Source organism: Cyprinus carpio, chromosome B11, assembly GCF_018340385.1.
Source record: "Cyprinus carpio isolate SPL01 chromosome B11, ASM1834038v1, whole genome shotgun sequence".
NCBI lineage: Eukaryota > Metazoa > Chordata > Actinopteri > Cypriniformes > Cyprinidae > Cyprinus > Cyprinus carpio.
In genome coordinates, this window is record NC_056607.1 from 4,861,831 (window position 1) to 4,881,758 (window position 19,928).

At 39.3% G+C, this 19,928-nt stretch overlaps 1 protein-coding gene across 2 annotated transcripts in view; it reads right to left on the bottom strand.

Moving 5' to 3' along the window:
* LOC109073012 (growth/differentiation factor 11-like) overlaps positions 1–18,216 on the bottom strand; it is a 64,657-nt gene extending 46,441 nt beyond the window's left edge. For both annotated transcript variants that reach the window (XM_042733620.1, XM_042733619.1), the window contains exon 1: positions 17,512–18,216. In XM_042733620.1, coding sequence (XP_042589554.1) covers positions 17,512–17,929 — 418 coding nt within the window. In that variant the 5' untranslated portion in view covers positions 17,930–18,216. The remainder of the gene's footprint in view (positions 1–17,511) is intronic.
* Positions 18,217–19,928: the final 1,712 nt, after the last annotated feature.

The window sequence follows — 19,928 nt, forward strand, 5'->3', positions numbered from 1 at the left end:
CATACAGAGCAGATGTTTGGGAATGCACCCCAGGGTTACTTTCTCAGAGATGGGATATTGATGAGAAAGTGGGTGCCTTCTAACTCGTCTGATATCTGGAATGTTGTTGATCAAATTGCGATTCCAGTTGGTTATCGAGACATGATCTTAAGTGTGGCTCATGATGGTACGGCTGGTCATTTGGGTGTAAGAAAAACATACCATCGAGTTTTGCGTAACTTTTACTGGCCCGGTTTGAAGAAAGATGTGTCCCGCTATTGTCAAACTTGCCATACTTGTCAAATGGTTGGAAAGCCTAATCAAACTATTCCTCCTGCTCCATTGTTTCCAGTTCCTGTGGTGGCTGAACCTTTTGAACACAAAATCATTGATTGTGTTGGGCCTCTTCCTCGTTCAAAGTCTGGTTGTAAATACTTGCTGACCATAATGTGTGTGACTACACGTTTTCCTAAGGCGGTACCTTTATGTACTATAACGGCGAGAACGATATCTAAAGCACTCGTTAAGTTCTTTACAGTGTTCGGTTTACCGAAAGTAGTTCAGAGCGATCAAGGTACTAATTTTACATCTCGTATGTTTTCGCGAGTGCTCAAACTCAAATCTGCTTATCATCCTGAGAGTCAGGGCGCATTAGAAAGGTTTCACCAGACGTTGAAATCTATGATTCGTGCTTGCTGTTTTGAGCTAGAACGTGATTGGGAGGAGGGAATTCCATGGCTACTTTTTGCTTCACGTGAGGTAGTGCAGGAATCACTCGGGTTTAGTCCCGCTGATTTAGTCTTTGGCCATACTCCGTGGGGACCATTGATAGTCCTGAAAGAAAGTTGGCTATCCGATCAAAAATGTAAATCTCTTCCGGAGTATGTTATTGATTTTCGTACCCGTCTTCATAGGGTCTGTGAATTGGCTAAACAAAATCTTGAGAAAGCACAAGGTAAAATGAAGGTATGGTATGATAAGAAAGCTAGAGAATGAAGCTTTAGACCGGGTGACAAAGTGCTGGTTTTGTTACCTGTGCGGGGAGGGTCGCTGCAAGCCCGGTATAGTGGTCCTTATGTAGTGGAAAAGAAACTGTACGACCGTGATTATGTTATTCATCTCCCAGATTGCCATAAAACTTCTAAAGTTTTTCATGTTAATATGATTAAGAGCTATCATGAGAGGGAGTCGAGTAGTGAGAAGTCTCTGAAATGTGTTCCTCCCAGCATCAAACCAGCTGACGTGACTGCATCTATAGGCTTGGTCGTACATGAACCGTTGTATGAAGAGGTGGGACCTTCTAGATGTGTAGTTGAGGGCCGGTTGAGAAACTCTGAAGTGTTACTAACCTTGTCTAGTCAATTATCCCATTTATCTGCTGTGCAACAAACTGACATCTTGGACTTGGTGAAGAACTTCTCTGGATTGTTTAGTGACATTCCTACTCAAACGTCTGTTATAGAGCACGATATAGATGTGGGATTTAACACTCGACCCATAAAGCAACATCCATATCGTGTTAATCCAAATAAAAGATCTCTTTTGAATAAAGAAGTTCAGTATATGCTAGAGAATCAAATTGCAGAGCCTAGTATTAGTCCCTGGAGTTCACCGTGTTTGCTGGTGGGGAAGTCTGATGGTAGTTATCGATTCTGTACTGACTACCGGCGAGTAAATGCTGTAACCAAGGCTGATTGTTATCCATTGCCGAGAGTAGATGACTGTGTAGATCGTGTAGGTTCCGCTACGTACGTTTCAAAACTTGATATGTTAAAGGGATACTGGCAGGTACCTTTAACGGATCATGCTAAGGAGATTTCAGCGTTCGTAACTCCTGATGCATTCCTTAATTACAGGGTAATGGCTTTCGGAATGCGAAATGCTCCTAGCACATTCCAGAGACTCGTGAATACTGTTCTAGCCGGCGTATCTGGTTGTGAAGCCTTTTTGGACAATCTAGTATTATACAGTTCTTCCTGGGATCAGCATTTGAACTTGCTTGGGGAGGTCTTTTCTTGTTTGGCAGATGCAAAGCTGACTGTAAATTTAAGTAAATGTGAATTCGGTAAAGCTAACCTAATTTATTTAGGTAAAGTGATTGGAGGGGGACAGGTTCATCCAGTTGTGGCAAAGGTTACCGCAATTTGTGAATTTCCACCACCTGTTGATCGAAAACAACTGCGCCGTTTTTTTAGGGATGGTCGGGTATTATCGAGCGTTCTGTAAAAATTTTGCAACTGTGGTTTCTCCCCTTACCGATTTGCTAAGTCCTAAGCCGTTGTTTCACTGGTCAGACACGTGTCAGAGTGCTTTTGAGAATGTTAAATTCTTGTTGATTTCAGCACCTGTGTTGGTGGCACCGGACCACTTAAGGCCTTTCAGTCTTGCAGTGGATGCGAGTGACGTGGGTGCGGGAGCGGTTCTTCAGCAGAGGCGTTCTGATGAAGTAGAACACCCTGTCTGTTACTTTTCAAAAAAGTTTGTTGCTGCCCAAAGGAATTATTCTACTATTGAGAAGGAGGCTTTGGCTTTAGTCCTCGCCATCTGTCATTTCGAGGTCTATTTGACTTGCTCTCATCCTATTGTTGTGTATTGTGATCACAATCTTCTTCTTTTTTTGAATTCAATGCGCAACACTAATCAGCGTCTTATGCGTTGGAGTTTGACGTTACAACCATATGACCTCGATATCAAACACGTTCGAGGTAAGGATAATGTGGTGGCTGATGCCCTGTCCAGAGTGGGTTAGGGGCATAAACTAGAGAGGTAATGAAAAGGTGAAGGTTCACTTTTGCGGGGGGTGAAGGTGTTACATATTCATGTATTTGTGATTCGTTTGCTTTAAGTTTTGATCTTTGTCCTCTAGAGGGCGAGTATGTTCTGTCTTTGTTTTATTAGGGACTGATTGCCGGCACCTGTGGATCCTGTATGTTTGGCATAAGAAGTCCAAGCAGCCAAATCTGTGTGGTGGGCGAGGTGTTCGGCAGCGGCTCTGTGTGCCTTATTGTTGTGTCTTACCTCCCCCTTGATTCTCCTATCGTTATGTCTATCTTTTTGTTAATAAATTCCCTATTGTACGAGCTGTGTTGTCTATGTCCTCTCGTGTGTTATGGCTTCGGTCGTAACAGTGCCGAATGGTTCTCTTTGCTTAACCATTCGATTCCGTGCCTATCCTGGCTGTCAGCACGGATACGGTTTCATTTTCCACTGTGGTGATGATAACAGAGCTCTCTGGAATGCAGTACAAATGCGTTAGTTGCTTTGGTAACGCAAGTGTAATATAAACAGTGATATGAACGATGATCAGATATTTCTGTTTTTGGGACTTCTTTTTATATCTGATATTCACTCTGTTCAATAATAGAAAAAACGACACAACTCTTGTTGTGGAAAATAAAATAAACCGAAGGCGGCGACGGGTATCATATCAAATAATAAGCACAAATGTTTCCTCCACAGTCAAACGGTCTAAGACATTTTTTTCTTATTTATATTGAACGTAGCATAGCTGTTTAGCCAGCTATGGAGAAATTAGTACCCAGGCAACAGAGTGGAAACTCACGCACATACACTCTAACAGCACCAAGATTGTCTAACCGTGCCGAGAATTGCGGGCCGAGAACGGTTTGTAATCGTGCTGCACCATACCAGGCTCATGTGGAAATACAACTGTAACCATTCCTGACAGTTCTTAGAACTGTTCTGCCCGATAGTAAAAAAAGTGGCTATATTCAAGAGAGAATGAGAACCATTTCGTGGGGGATCCCAGGTGTTAAAAACACAAAAAAATGTAATTATTTATTTGGAACAAGCGATTAGTTGACAGAAGAGACAGACGGCTGCGCATGAGTGTTTTAGGTAATACTTGTTTATAGATCTGCTGTTTGAGTTATTACATGCTGCTAGGAAGGAATATTTCGTTTCTTTTATTATTTCTACTTTGCATTTTCATTGGCGTTTGTATTTTTGATTGCACTTACTGGTAATTTTAATAATAATTGCCCTCAGCTAAGAAGGAGCCTGTGTAATTGGCATAGTACCCATCCGGCATTGAAATGCGAACTTTAGTTTCATTTGAGGAATTGCCCTGCTATAGGCTATTGGCTGCGATAATTAGAAGGCGGCCACAGCTTTTTTCACTTTAGTGTATTAGACTGTGGATTTATCTGATGTCTGTGCGCTGATGCGGAGGCGTTCAGCCCTCCTTGTGTGAAGACAATCTTGCTAACCTGCATCCTATCTCTACATTCTCTACTGCACCTCTTTCTTTCTCTGTGGGTCTCTGGAATTGTCAGTCAGCTGTCAACAAAGCAGAGTTCATTTCTGCTTTATCTTTAAACTCCACACTCAGCATCTTGGGCTTGACTGAGACCTGGATTCGTCCAGAAAACTCAGCAACCCCAGCTGCTCTCTCTAACAACTTCTCTTTCTCTCACACCCCCTGTCAGGTTGGTCGGGATGGGGGCACTGGTCTGCTCATTTCTAACAATTGGAAATACTCAAACCACTCTCCTCTATGCAATTCTAACTAATTTGAATCTCATGTGATCTCTGTAACAGCAGCTAAAAAACTCCAGGTTGTGGTAATTTACTGTCCTCCTGGGCATATTCTATCCACCTTCTTAGAGGAGCTGGATGGGCTGCTGTCCTCATTCCCGGAGGATGGCAGTCCACTTTTAGTCTTTAGCGACTTCAACATTCATCTGGACAAGCCTTATGCTACAGACTTCAATTCACTCCTTGCTTCATTCAATCTCAAATGACTTACCACTACAAGCACGCACAAATCAGGCAACCAACTTGACTTAATTCACACACACAATTGTATTGCAGAAAACATTCTGGTAAAACCCCTACATATCTCTGATCATTTCTTCATTACATTTAAACTTCATTTTGCCACCTGTGTGCCACCAACCCCTATACCATTTACTTTTAGACGAAATCTACGCTCCCTTTATCCCGCCCATCTTTCCTCCGTAGTATCCTCCTCTCTTCCCTCACCTACCCATTTCTCATCTCTGGATGTGAATGCAGCAACTGACACTTTATGCTCTACTTTAACCTCTTGTCTATATGACATTTGTCCTCTCGCCTCCAGGCCAGCACGGGCTGCCCGTTCTAACCCCTGGTTATCCGATGTCCTTCGTGAGCATCGGACCAAACTCAGGGCAGCAGAGAGAAATTGGTGCAAATCAAAAGATCCGTCAGAACTGAGGATGTATCAGTCTTTGCTTTCATCTTTCTCTGCTGAAGTCCATACTGCCAAATCTTCATATTTCCACAACAAGATCAACAGTGCCCCAGTCACACATAATCTTTTCAAAATATTTAATTCTCTCCTCTGTCCCCCTCCACCACCTCCCACCACTTCTATAACAGCTGATGATTTCGCCACATTCTTCACAGACCAAACCAGAACAATCAGTAGTCAATTTTCAGCCCAACACACACAGGACCTCAAACCAACCACACCCACTGCTAAAACTCCCATCGTCTCCTTCTGTCTCCTCACTTAGGCAGAAGTATCAAAAGTTCTCCTCTCCAGCCACCCTACAACATGCCCTCTAGACCCAATCCCCTCAGACGGCCTTTTGCGCTGCTAACGCAATGCTCTACCACCGAGCCACAGGAGCACATTGATATCATTGATTTCTCTCACAGAACAACAAACTGGATGCTAACCAGTCTGGTTTCAGGAGTGGCCATTCAACTGAGACTGCGCTACTGTCAGTCATGGAAGACCTGTGGATTGCACAAGCTTATTCCAAATCATCAGGTCTTATTTTGCTGGATCTATCTGCTGCTTTTGACACTGTCAATCATCAGATCCTCCTATCTGCCCTCTTTTCACTGGGCATCACAGGGATTCCACTTCGCTGGTTTGAATCCTATCTCACTGGTAGGTCTTTCAGGGTGGCACATCAACTTGTCACTGGGGTTCCTCGAGGATCAGTTCTTGGACCCCTCCTCTTCTCCATATACACGACATCACTGGGTCCCATCATACAGGCACATGGTTTCTCATACCATTGCTATGCTGATGATACACAGCTCTATCTTTCATTTCAACCAGATGATCCAACAGTAGCTGCACGGATCTCAGGCTGCCTGGCGGACATCTCGACATGGATGAAAGAATATCACCTACAGCTCAACCTGGCAAAGACTGAGCTTCTTGTCTCCCCTGCCACTCCAACTCTACAGTATGATTTCTCCATCCAGCTAGGTTCTTCTACAATTACTCCATCAATTTCAGTCAGAAATCTTGGTGTAACCTTTGATGACCAGCTGACCTTCAAAGAACACATTGCAAAGACTGCTCGTTCTTGCAGGTTTGTATTGCACAACATCAGAAAGATCAGGCCCTTTCTATGCGGCACAACTTCTTGTCCAGGCGCTTGTCATTTCTAGGCTGGACTACTGCAGTGCTCTTCTGGCTGGACTTTCATCAAGCACAATGCAGCAGCACGACTGGTCTTCAACTAGCCCAAAAGAGCCCATGTTACACCTCTCTTTATCTCCTTGCACTGGCTACCGGTTACGGCTTGCATCAAGTTCAAGACATTGATGCTTGCATATAGAACAGCCACAGGCTCAGCACCCTCCTACTTCCACTCACTACTATGAATCTACATCCCCTCCAGAAGTCTGAGATCCGCAAGTGATTGACGTCTCATGGTACCATCACAGAGAGGTTCAAAATCACTTTCCAGAACATTCTCATTCACCATTCCTGGCTGGTGGAATGATCTTCCCACCCCTATACGGAATGCGGAATCCCAGACAATTTTCATCTCTTCCGAAGCTACTTGATTTCATCATCATAAAAAAAAAATCTCTTTATTTATTCCTTCTCTTTCTAGCTTGTACATATTTGTACAATGTCTAAAACTTGGTATTACAAGCACTTCCTGTGTCTGTTTACATAAAGAATCGCTTTATGTATCCCCCAATTGTAAGTCCCTTTGGATAAAGGTGTATGCAAAATGACTAAATTTAAAAAAAAAGAAAGAATATTCGAATCTCAAAATTGAAAATTGAATGCCAACCCACCGAATGAATAGTCAAATAATCGAATATTCTGGTCCAGCCCTATTAAACACTTTTATAATGACTTTGTCAGTTGATCTATGGTGATGTAAATGTCTGAAACCTAAAATAAGCATTATATGGTTGAAAACACTGAATAGTTGTGGTAAAATGACAAGCGCTCAGCACGTCCGTTCTGACTCTGCGCCAGCCAGAGCACGAAACGAAAGCAGAATTGAAATCAGCAGTTGATCATGTGATGCATTGAACGTTCTAATCACACTGGTGTGATCGTACACTTCAGGGACCAGCCTAGAGTAATCACACTGGTGTGATCATACGCGTTAAAGGGTTAAAAACAGTACATTAACTTTTAAAAACAAAAGTCAGTTACAATGTGCAAACCACTGGCATATGACAAATACCACAGCAATGTTAAAGTTATATTTCATACTGTCTGGACACGCATTTTCAGTAACCAGCTATTTAAAAAGACCCTGTGTAAAAGTTGTCTGAAAAGCATTCAAGGCAAACTGCAATCCATCATAGGCCTACTGCAAAATACAAACAGTTCAGGAGGTGATTTTTAAGTTTAACCAAGTGTAAAGGATCATGGAACTCTGGGTCACACAGGTACTCCGTCTTTTAAATAAAAGCACACAAATCCTGGTTACTGACTATTTTTTTCTTTTAAAGAAAGACTGGTTAGTGTCAACCATTCCTCCAACTTAAAAGTTTTCACAGGACCTTAACATCCTTTTAGAAAATGCTCAAAATTTGAAAAGGCTACAAAAGCATTTTTAAAGACATGGGCGTTCATGAATCCATGATGAATCAATAATGATACATCAGACACACCGATGCAGTAACAAGGTCAAGTGTGTGATTATAGAGTCTTCAAATGGCTTCAAATACAGCTCAGCCAATCTTAATCAAGGAGCAGAACTTTCCGTTTTATATCACGATGTCTACATATGTGAAAATATTCTGGACTGTTACTCTCCCTAGAAGCAGACATCTTGCAAAGATCACTATAAAAGCACAAAGAACAATCTCGAAAGAGTTGAGAAAACATAGCAAAAGATCCCCAGAAAACTCTGCAAACTGTGAAAGTCCTTGTTAATGGGTCTAATACAAGAATGTTGTCCATGAAAGGACAAACTGTTGAGAAAAAAGGTATCATGCCCTAATCATCTAAATGTTCAACAAAGCTTCAGGGGAAATGATCTGTGGACAGTTGAGACAAAAGTTGAAGTATATTTGACTAAAATTAAAATGACATTAAAAATAAAATATAAAAATTAAAATGATTATAAATTATATTAAAATTAAAATAAAATGATATTATACATGATATAAAGCAAGTATGTCTCTTCAGAAGACTTGGATTAAAACACTTGATTATGTTGGATTACCTTAATGATGATTAGATTAGGATGATTAAAACCGTTACATAATCCTGAAGATTAATCCATAATTCTAATATGATAATTTGGTGTGTGATTCAGCCCAATTAAAAATAGTTGTGCTGCTTAATATAGTGTGGAAAAGACAGTTTGGAACCAAGATAAGTAAAAAAGTAAATGGGACTCGTGAATAAATGCACAACAACATCTGTAGATACTACACAGTTTGAGAAACAGACCTCTCAATGGTTCTCATCTGACAGCTTCAGTAACACTTTAGATTAGAGAACACTATTTACTATGTGATGTTTTATTAACAAAATTCGGAAAAGGAGCATGCGCAGATAATTAACACGGCCAGTCCATCATCAGTAATTACACCATCTATCCAATCAGCACAAAAGAGAACCCCTATAAATAATCAAAGCAGCCTTACCTTCATTATCTCTAGTCTTTCAGCATTGGCACATCCAATCGCCACAACATGTTAGAGATAGAACTTCATCCGGATGATAATTCCTATGACACCACCGGTCCTCCGGCGTCTCCAGCACTCCGCAGGACACCATAATCGAGCCCGCGGCTGCAACACAGGGCCGCCGGCCTTCCCGCACCCCTGTCGCTCATACCCCCAGACACCGAGGCACGCTATCACCTTCGCCTTCCAGGCGTCAGCCACTTTCTCCAGCATCCTCCAACGCTTCAGCCCTTTCCTCCACCCCAGCTGCAGAGAAATGGACCATGACCGGACTACGCCAGGGGCTCATCAGCTCCTGTGTCAACATTCTACAATGGTCGGTCAAGGTGGATCTCCTTGCCCTCTATACTTCCCTGCAAACAGGGGCGCCTCCAAGCTCCACTCCTCCATCCAAGGCCACGGATAAAGCGAGCCAGGGCTGCTACTTTCCGTACTCATGGCCCGAGCTAATCACCACTCCCTCGAGGACGGGCCTCCAGCCATTAGGAAAAAGCCTGGGCCACGCCCCGGATGCCGCCAGGCCCCCTCCTCCATCTACACAGCATCAGCTCACACCTCATCTCGGCGAAGTGCCGGCTTCAGTCTCCACAAGCCGGCGCGTCGGCGTGAGCATGCCTCCGCTAGTGGTTCAGACCTACCCACAGCCATTGCTTCACCCCTCTCCTTACCCCCTTCCCTACCCATGGCCCGCAGCCCCACTGTTCATCTCTAGCGCAAGCATGCCTCCGCTAATGGCGCAGGCCCCAATGCCCGCCATTCCCCCTCTCTTCCCTCCTTTTTCTAATGCTGCCGGAGCTTTCCCAAGCACGATCATGCCTCCGCTAACGATGCAGGCCCCAATGCCCATCATTCCTCCTCTTTTTCCCCCCTTCTTATTCTGTCCCCGGAGCTGTCCCAAATGTGAGTGTGCCTCCGCAAGCAGTTCTTTCGAGGAGAGGTCTTAGTGGATGGTTTACAGGAATATCAGTTCTGAATAGGGAGGTACTGGGGTTGGGACTGGATCCGCCTCTGGTGCCAACGTTATAAATTTCTTTGAGGATCTGTGTCCTGATGTTGCCGGCCTATTCCAACTTAGTTACCCACAACTGAGGTGCTCTTAAGCAAGGCACCGAACCCCCAAATTCCTCTACAGGTGCCACAGCAAAATAGTTCACTGCTGGTGTGGGTTCAAATTGTGGGTTCATTACTCACTGCTGTGTGTGTGCACTTGACTGGGTTAAATGCAGAGCACAAATTCTGAGAAAGGGTTACCATATTTGGCCTACAACTCCTGTTACCTTTGAAATGGATACTTATATTGGAGAGTTTTGTTTCTCTTTAGAGCATTACTTTTTAGATGGATGCAGAAGCTTTTTAGATTGGGTATAATCTGCAATCTCTGACCTTGCTTAAGAGCACCTCAGTTGTGGGTAACTAAGTTGGAATAGAGCACTGTTAATTCACTACCCTCTGTACTGAGAATATATATATTTATTTCTCTTGATAATATTGAAATCATAATGCACATGCTAACTTTGTGTTTGTGTTTTTATACATTGCAAAATAAATATTTGCCCAAAGGCCACAAAACAATTACATGTTTATTTGATGATTCTGGCAGCATTTTGCAAAATCATACTTTTCACAGACCTTGGTATAAGCTCTTAGCAACAAGTGCAGAAACTGACAATAGAGTGACAGAGACCATAGCAAACATACCCTACTGCCTGTCTCTTTAGATTATTCACACACACCCCAATGGTCAGGGGTTAGAGTAGAGAGCCCTAAAGATCACTATCCCATTAAAGATATCTACATTGCCTTCCAATCTACTAAACCTTTAATCATATTTAATTTTTGTTTCAGATGGTTTGATGGTAAAGACTGATGTTCAGAATGGAAATTAATATTAAAAATGAAAACACATTACAGATAATGTCTTCTAGTTCTCTAGGGACTAATTCTGAATGATGGATGGAGGAGGGGATTAAAACAATTCAGAGATTTTGGACTTTTACTTATGTGTAATATCAGGGTTTTCTTCTGCAGGCAATGCCTGATATGTTTTTGTTAAATTTCAAACTATTTCAGCTGAACAAATAGATTATCATTGAATTACTGTATATGTGATGTGAAATATTGGAATTGTAAAGAAAACTACAAATACTACACAACTGAATTTCAAAATTTAGATGATATTTCAGTAATGTATCACCTGTTGTTTTGATTAAAAAAAAAAAAAGTCTGTGGCAATGCCTGCTGTGGTCTAGGTTGATCAACATTTTGTACTTTTTTTTAATTTTTTTTTTGCATGCATTATATTCCTATTTCCTTTTTTTAATTTTCCTAATAGCACATTTCAACCACACATCAAGGGATGTGTGTGCTAAAGAGCTCAGACTTTGGATAAATGTGGCTCAAGGGTATCCCTGTGCACCTCTGCAAATTAATCATTCTGACACATTCACGACCCTTCTAATAAGACAGGGGCCACAGAGCAGCCCCCCACCATCCCAGCCTATGCTGCCTCGCTCCTTCTTTGTTTGGCCCCCTATCCCAGGAGATCGGAGAGCTGAAGTGGGGGAGGACATGGGACAGAGGACTGGTGTGTGTTGAGAAAATGGGGGGTACAGATCGCAAGTGATACCCTCATTCAGAATGCTCCTGGGGGACAGGGCCAGGCACAAGACTCCTATCACAGTTTAGGCAGCGCAGCCCCCCATGCTCAACAAAAGCATGTCTTGCATGCTCCCCATAATAATGGGGGTATTTGGCTAGTGTACTAAAAATGTTCTAAAAACTCTATTCAACTAAGCGCAATAACAATATATACACTAAAGTGCTGATATGAGATTGCTTCTGATCATACTCATTCATGCATTAAGGGATACACTGGAGCCACCAGAATCAAAAAACAGTGATTAAGGTGCAATCTTACTGTTGCACAAACTAGAAATTGTACCATATTAGTGTTATTATTATTATTAATATGATAGTGTGGATTAAATCTTGACAATTATATTGACTCACAAATGTACATATAATATAGTTTGCTCAAAATGTATATATTTCTCAAAATGTGTGTGTGTGTATATATATATATACACACACACACACACACACACACACACAAACACACACACGTGGAAACTCTAAATGCTAAGGCAATTAACTGATAAGTCTAAAGCTGTATGTGTGCCTCCATTTTAGTCTCCATTTTAAAAAAAGAACATCTGAGCCATTTTTTTTTTCTGTAGCCCCTTGGCTCACAGACCATTGTTGTGGCCTAAGTTTAAATGTCAATCTGTCCAAATAAATAATTCATGAAATGAATTAATTTATATTCATGTTTGCTGACATTATTTTTCTTTTTGGCACTGAAAATAAGATGACTGAAAATGAAAAAGGGGGCATCTTCTGACCTCTGTGCTCCTCATTTTCTCTCTGTATATCCCATATGTGATGGTGCATATTTTGTTGATATTACTCAACAGATATGTTCAGCATTGTTGAATTACCCAAGCCCAACCCCCTCCCCCCGCCCCCTTTTTTTTGTAATAATAGCTGTTTTCACGTGTTATGTGTGGTTCTATACTTAATATAGTTGTTTATCATGTGATTCTTCATAAACAGGACATATTAAATTGAATAATATGTCTTTAGCTTGGCTTTCAAATTAATTTTGGGTATTCATGTTTTGAGGTTGTATATTTGTAAATCTGTTAATAGTGTTCTTTATATATATATATATATATATATAAATATATATATATATATATATATATATATATATATATATATATATATATATATTAATCACTGACTAGATAAACGGAGCACATGGGCTCTTTATACATTGTAATGCCTTGCCTTCTCACTTATTCAATTCTATTAATGCATTTTCATCATGGGGTGACATTTTGATTTTTCACTCAAATGCTGAAATTAAATACAAAGTTTTTATGACTGTAGAAAGTGGATTATTTAATGATGCAAGTGTAGTTCAGTTTATGATTGGTTGTTTGTTGCTAAACACCTGGCTGTTACATTCTAACGCCATTCATCATTCACACTTTAAAGCACCACAATAGAGTGCTACAGTGCCCATCCTCTTTTTCAGTGACCTTAGTTCTGGAAGTATTTTTCCAATTAATTTTTACCATAAGGTTTTTAAATAGATCTTTGTTTAAGATATACAATGAACCAAATCAACCAGAGATGATTAACAACATTACAATTTTGAATTGGAACAAAAAAGTATTTAAATGAGGAAATGTAACGAGGGTAAGAACTACAATTCCATGAAACATTGTGAAATACATACTGCACCTTGAAAACAAGAAAAATATTAAACAATTGATTTAAAGATTGAAACATTGTGGGGGAGTGAAAGTGTTTTACTGCAGCATTATGAGTTCTTAATATCTTCCTGAATAATATGGGTCCATAATGGCTGATAAGGATAAGACAGCTGGGTTTTTGCCCTTGATTACATTACTATTTTGTAATAATTTGTCTTAATGACATAAATCATCCATGTTTGCAGTTTTACTCTATTCAGTGTTCTCAGTGGTTTCTTCCCCTTGTCAATCACTGGTCTACCTGGAGTAGTCACTTACTCTACCAAAGAGAGGTTTTGATTAATAAACTCTGATCTTGATTCAAGATCTTAGTTTCTTTAAAAAAAAAAAGGCTGAGTGACATTGAAAATTCCAAAGCAGATTGCTAATTCAGATTCAGATAATATTTATCTGCATATTTAGGCACATTCCCACAAAGTCTTACAATTCATGGGTATTCTTTTATGGACTATGATTGCTGGCTAAATCCCCAGACAATACCTAAAATGTCCTTCTCCTCAACAATCCCAAGGCAACAGAAATTTATTATGAAATATACAGCAAAAGCATAATTATGCCTCAGTTTTATCATCATGAAATAATTGACCATGTTCATGTGCAACATGTTCTGTGTGCAACCTTTATATATTGCCTTTTAATGTAGTTTGACTAAGGGAAAAGGATGTATACAGTACAAGATTAAAATGAGTTTATATTCACTTTACTATAATCTCAGGCGTTACTTGATGCAAGAACAGTACATATCTCCAGAGAGATCCTTGTATGTATGTGTATATGTATATATATATGTATATATATATATATATATATATATATATATATATATATATATATATATATATATAGTTAGATTTACATGTTTGGGATGCAGTTTTATTTGTCACATGTGATGACTTCAGTACCTGCTTATCTGGGTCTGGAATTGCTCCAAAGGGGGAGGAAAAGCATTGAACCATGGGAAGAGGAAAAAGAATGAGAGAAAGAAAGAGAGCCATTCTTGAGAGAGCAGTGAAATTGTACCCAGGGTATAATGGACTTCAGTTCCATTGAAAGTTTATTAGCCAAAAAATGGACTACCTGAAGTGTTATTTCTATAACACTTATGTTCTTTAATTACCTCACTTATTATTTCATGTTTACAAAGCAGGAAAGAAAAACATGAGTTTCTTTCTTCCTTTATTTTATTCCTCTTACACTTTCTCAGATGAACAGAAAAGACTGAGAGTAGTCTAAGACACAGGTGTTCACATGGTGAAATAATACTAAAAATACTTCCCACACACTTCCCATTAATCAGAGGATGGTTGGACAACCATCTTGTCTTTTTTAGCATTCTCTCTTCTAATGTTTATGGTCCCTGCACCTTCAGGAAATTACCCTTTTATAGGGTCAACACAATAAAAGACCTTTGTTTTTATTCCTAGTTGGGAGTGGTTAGTGGGTTGGTGTTTCTGAATGTGTGTATATGTGTGTAAGTGACTTTGTGTGTGAGAGAAAGACATTTTAGGTGGGGGAGGCAGTGCTTGTAGTGTTGTTTAATCTCCTAACCATCCTTTTTGACATTTTAGGTGGGGGTAGTAGTGTTTAATCTACTAGTTCTCTTTTGCGGCCAAAGAAAAAGACCTGAAGAGGTTAATTGGCTCCTCATCCAATATATCACATTGCTGTGAACTCGCTGACCCTTCTTGTCAATAGGAGGCCTTTTCCTCTGTGACTTGATGAATGTGTGTTTCTATGGGAGTGTACTGCAGAGTAAAATTTTTGGAGAACAAAAAGAGGAGTAATGGCAAATTATATATCTCAGATAATTCAATCTCTCATAGCAATGAGAGCCCTAAATTTTGTATTTCTTCTGTCTTCTCCTAATTGGCACAGTTTGGTGGTTGTTAGATTATAGTTCATGGCTGTCTTAACAGACAAAAAGCAATAAAGCAATAAATTAAAAAGTAAAAGTATAATGTTGCCCACCAAAATGTGAGCAGAGAATAATGACCACTGTTTGGAAATGCATTCACATTGCCAGGGAGGTGGGTGATTGTGTGGGAGGGAGGTGATGGTATAAGCAGACAAATTATTGACAAAAAAAAAAAAAAAAAAACCCCGGCTGTTATGAAAGCACACTGTCAAGGGAGAAAGGTCTGGTCTAAATATACAGACTGGCAACAACTGAGTTCTAATGGTTGATTTTCTGCTCTGGCCAGAGCCAGAACAAAACATACCAGTGCAAACTCTAATGTATAATATCATATAATACATAATATCTACCTTTATCATATAACACCCAAAATATAAGCTTGTAATAGTGGGAAAATCTATCAAGACACTTTCCTTTGAATGTACTAGTAAAGTACTTAACAAAATTGTGTAAATTTTATCTTTTATATGGGCTGTTACATTAGTCACCTACTAGTAATGTGGGTACCGTAGCCTACATAAAGGGGTATAAGGAGTGAATGTATTTTTGTTTTTTTGTTTTTTGTTGGTGAGAAAGAGACAGTTTTGTTTTTGTGGGATTGCATTTAATCTCACAAGCATTTGCTTTTGTTAGCCAGTGGAGAACTGACTGCTTGTGTGATAAAGAATGAGAAAGGGAGACGATCATGGATGCAGTGATGAGAGATGGAAGCTGAAGAAACAAGGTTTACTGAAAATAATCATAATAATAACAACAACAACAATAATAATAATAATAATAAAGGAAAAGTAAAGATAAACTAAAAGAAAACTGCAAAAGAAACAACAAATCTTGAAAGAATATGGTAATGGTTTAATTTTTATTATATTCAATTTAAACTTTAAAATGGATATTATATATAACACGAAACAAGAATAAAATAATAGTAAGGAAGTAGAATAAAAGAATAGAATAAAACTGAATAAACTCAAATTAGTATTTGAAAAGGGATGCAACACAAAAAGAATATAAATGTGAATAATTACATGAAACTGCTCTACTATCTTGAAATATATTGAAAGTTACGTTTTCAAGCAAACAAACAAACAATAAATAAATAAATACAGTTGCTGTTTAGTACAGTGAATGCACTCCCTGAACCATGTGATGGTTAAAACGACTTAGTCATTTTTCATGCTGTTCTCATACTGCACAGCTACAACAACAAAGACAACAAAAAAGCTATTTTTAAAAAGAAGAAGAAAAAAAAAGCTATCCACGAGATTTGCAGCCGTTAAATGATCATTTATGTGATTCGTCTCTTGAATGTAAAGCGCGTTCATTATGCCAGCGGGAACGTGGGCTGTGTGACAATCAACGCAGAGGTTAGTTAGGGGAACACAAACCTATCTTTGTTCACTCTGGTCAGAGAAAAAAAAAAAAAAAACGGATTATTTGCTCGGCTTTTCATCTGCCTTGTGCGGAATACATTATGTGTGTAAATGTTGTTGAACCCCGGCTATTCTCATCGAAAAGGTCACACACTCCCCTCAACCCAAACTCCTCCACGGGCTTTGTGTCCACACTAAAGTAAAAAAACGATCTATGCCTATAAACTTCACATTTAAAGGCAAGCGCAGTCTTAAGGCGCTGCTGCTGTAAGGACAACAATAGTAGTGTTTTGGGACACTTTTTCTAGCAGAGACTAAAGGCAACAGAGCCTGCTAGTTCAAGACGTTTTTTTGGCAACTGCTTTAAAGCATATCATTTTTTAATACTAATACCTATTAATCATCTGAAATAATAATCTTTTTTTTTTTTTTTGTGTGTTTTTTTTTTTTTTTTTTTTTTTTTTACATTATAATGTGCTCGGAAGCGACATTGAGCGCATCTGCATATATCATGTCTCTTTACATTGTTCTTATTCATTATTACACGTAAACGGGCACGAGCGCAAACAAGTGAAGGCAGATTTCAAATCCTCCGTATGCGTGTGTATAGACTATCCATCCATCCATCTATCTATCTATCTATCTATCTGAAATGGATCAAAAAAAAGTTAATCAAAGTTGTCCTAGGACAAGAACTGCTATTGTTTTGGTTTTAGGAAAACTTTGATGAAAGGTTTTGGTCCACTTCAAATGTTGACTACTATATATATATATATATATATATATATATATATATATATATATATATTTAAGAATTACAATGTTGACTTTTATGATAAACCTTACGCATTTGTCCCATACAAAATCTAATAATAATTAAACCGCCACTTGCCACTAAACTTTTAATAGATGTGCAACTGCCTTTAAAGAGAGCAGAAAACTTAAAACTATCAGACAAGTAAATAAAAAATCTAAAAGTTCTGTAACTCACGCTCTGAGGCCATGGTGATGACGGACTCGGTAGTGGCGTGATACTCATCGGCGTCCATGAAATCCTCTAGGGAGGATGCGTCCCCCTGGAAGTCGTGATGGTCCAGAAGCTGCTGCAGCGGAGGTGCTTTTGGAAGAAGCTGATTAACCACATCTCTGCTGATGTTGGGCGCTTGTTTTAAGCGCAGTTTGCTAAGGATTTGGGATTTGATTGTTTCCAGCCGTAAGACTTTACTCTGTTCTCTCCAAACGCACGCTGAACACTTTAGAGAGTCCACATCCTCCAGATCAAAGAGAGAGACTCCAGCATCCGAGGACATCTCACTCAGTGGAGCCTGAAGGAGGTCAGGCTCATCGCTCCCAGACAGTCCCAAAGAAATAAGAACCGTTAAGCACAACAAAAATGTATACACTGTCATGATGTTAAATGGTCAGAATTAAAGGTTTTCCTCTTGACTTTGCAAGATACTTTGGTAGCCTACTTATCTTGAGAATATTTATTCGATCAGCGAATTAGCTATCTAAAAAGAAATTAAGACGTTTTAGCAGAATATATATTCCATTTTATACAGACAAAGCGACGGGTATAATCGGATTCCTTTAAAGAACGTTCGTTTTTTCATTTCAGTTTGTGTTTTCAAGTCCTTTTATCAGCAACCTGCTTCACTGTCGGAAAATACTTTAGCATGTCTTTTTCATCTGTACAAATGCGTTTATAAAGCCCCTTTATATATCACTGCTGCCTAGTGGCGTAATCCGTCTCTATTGGCTAACAATTCAACGGGGTGTGTGTGGGGGGGGGGTCATTGCAGATTGTATAGTTAGGCTATTTTAGCTCTAATTTAATCAGTGTTAACTTGTGCAAAGATAGCTATTTGCAGGTTAGATTCTTGCTTTTAGCAGATATAGGCATAATTTTTCTGAAATTACTATGTAAATAACAAATATCTAAGCATTTTTTTTAATTGCCATTAAAAAGAATTTTGCTTATGCTCACCTAAATATGAGAGAGCATACGAATATAAAACTTTAAATTGGAAACGGTGAGAACCACTGGCTTTTTGGACAAATCATTGTTTGATTTGGAAACACATTCGCCGAAGGCTTAAGACCAAGCAGAATCCTCTCCCCGTTGGTCACTTGCGTTGGCTCTGCAGCTACCCCTTATCACAGCCCGCGTTTTGACAACAAATAACTTTGGCCAAACGCAGACAACGTGATTATTATTCAAAAGCCCAAAGCCAGCCATGCATTAGCGCGACTGACTGCTTGTTAAGTCTGACGTCACGCTTACTGGGTCCAAAAGCTCTGTCACACTCCATAAGCAAACAACAGTTTTTATTTTATTAAATAAAAGTTTTATTTAAATTAATGTAGTCTCTAGACTCTCTATAAGGGGTTTCTTCTTAAAAGTCTAATAAATTACTATCTGTAGGCTACTAATCCTGGTTTTCTTTGGTTGTATTACATATTTGTTATTTTGCACCTGAGGTATTAAGGCTACTAAATGATTAATTTCATAGTTTATCTTTGTGCGCCCTCTGGAGGGGAAAACCCAGAATTGGAGCGTTAATTTTCTTTCTATGCAAAATTCAATTTAAACTGCTTAATAAAGATTGTTGCAATATTTCAGATACGTCTCCGCAATTCTTCCCACAGCACACTGATGTCAGAGAGAGTCTAAAAAGCTATATTTATTAAACTAAAGAAGTCTTTATTGCATCTTTATTGGAGGTTGAGTTTGTATACTGCCAAGGGAACAATTTATACAGAGGAGCTGATTTGATAGGGCTACACTCACAAACTAACCAAGCATCCTTCCTACAAATTTTGAAACTAATGAAATAAATTTTTTGAAATAGGCTAACAATTTTGTGGTCATACAAAGATTTATCCCTCCCTCCCAGGCTGCAAACTAATATAACCTAGGCCAGGGATCTCCAACCCTGCTCCTGGAGAGCTAGGGTGCTTCTCAATTCTTATTTGTGCATCCTCGTTTCCTCTCCTTGTTTCCTTACCTAGCGTCTTAGCTCCACCCCTTCAGGATGCGAGGGAAGGACGCAAGGAAAAGACGCGAGGACGGAGGAGTTGAATCAAGTGTAATGATATTTCCTCGATCCTTTTAGTGTCACTTCAAAGCATCATCAGCTGCGCTAAAAGGATCTGCCCTTATGTTGTTAAAGTTTGTTATTTAAGACATTCATAATAAATATTAATAAAGCAAGATGCCCTGTTTGAAATATATGACAGGTATGGTTAATTTAAACTGAAAAGTTAAAATATAAATTAAAATTATTGCAACAGATGTGAAGGGGGAGGAGAATTTATACGGGCGTCAGGTTTTTCGATTAAAAAAACTTCCGCAAAGGATACACCTGTGTATCCTCGCTCATGACTCCTCTGGAAGCCTCCTCACTC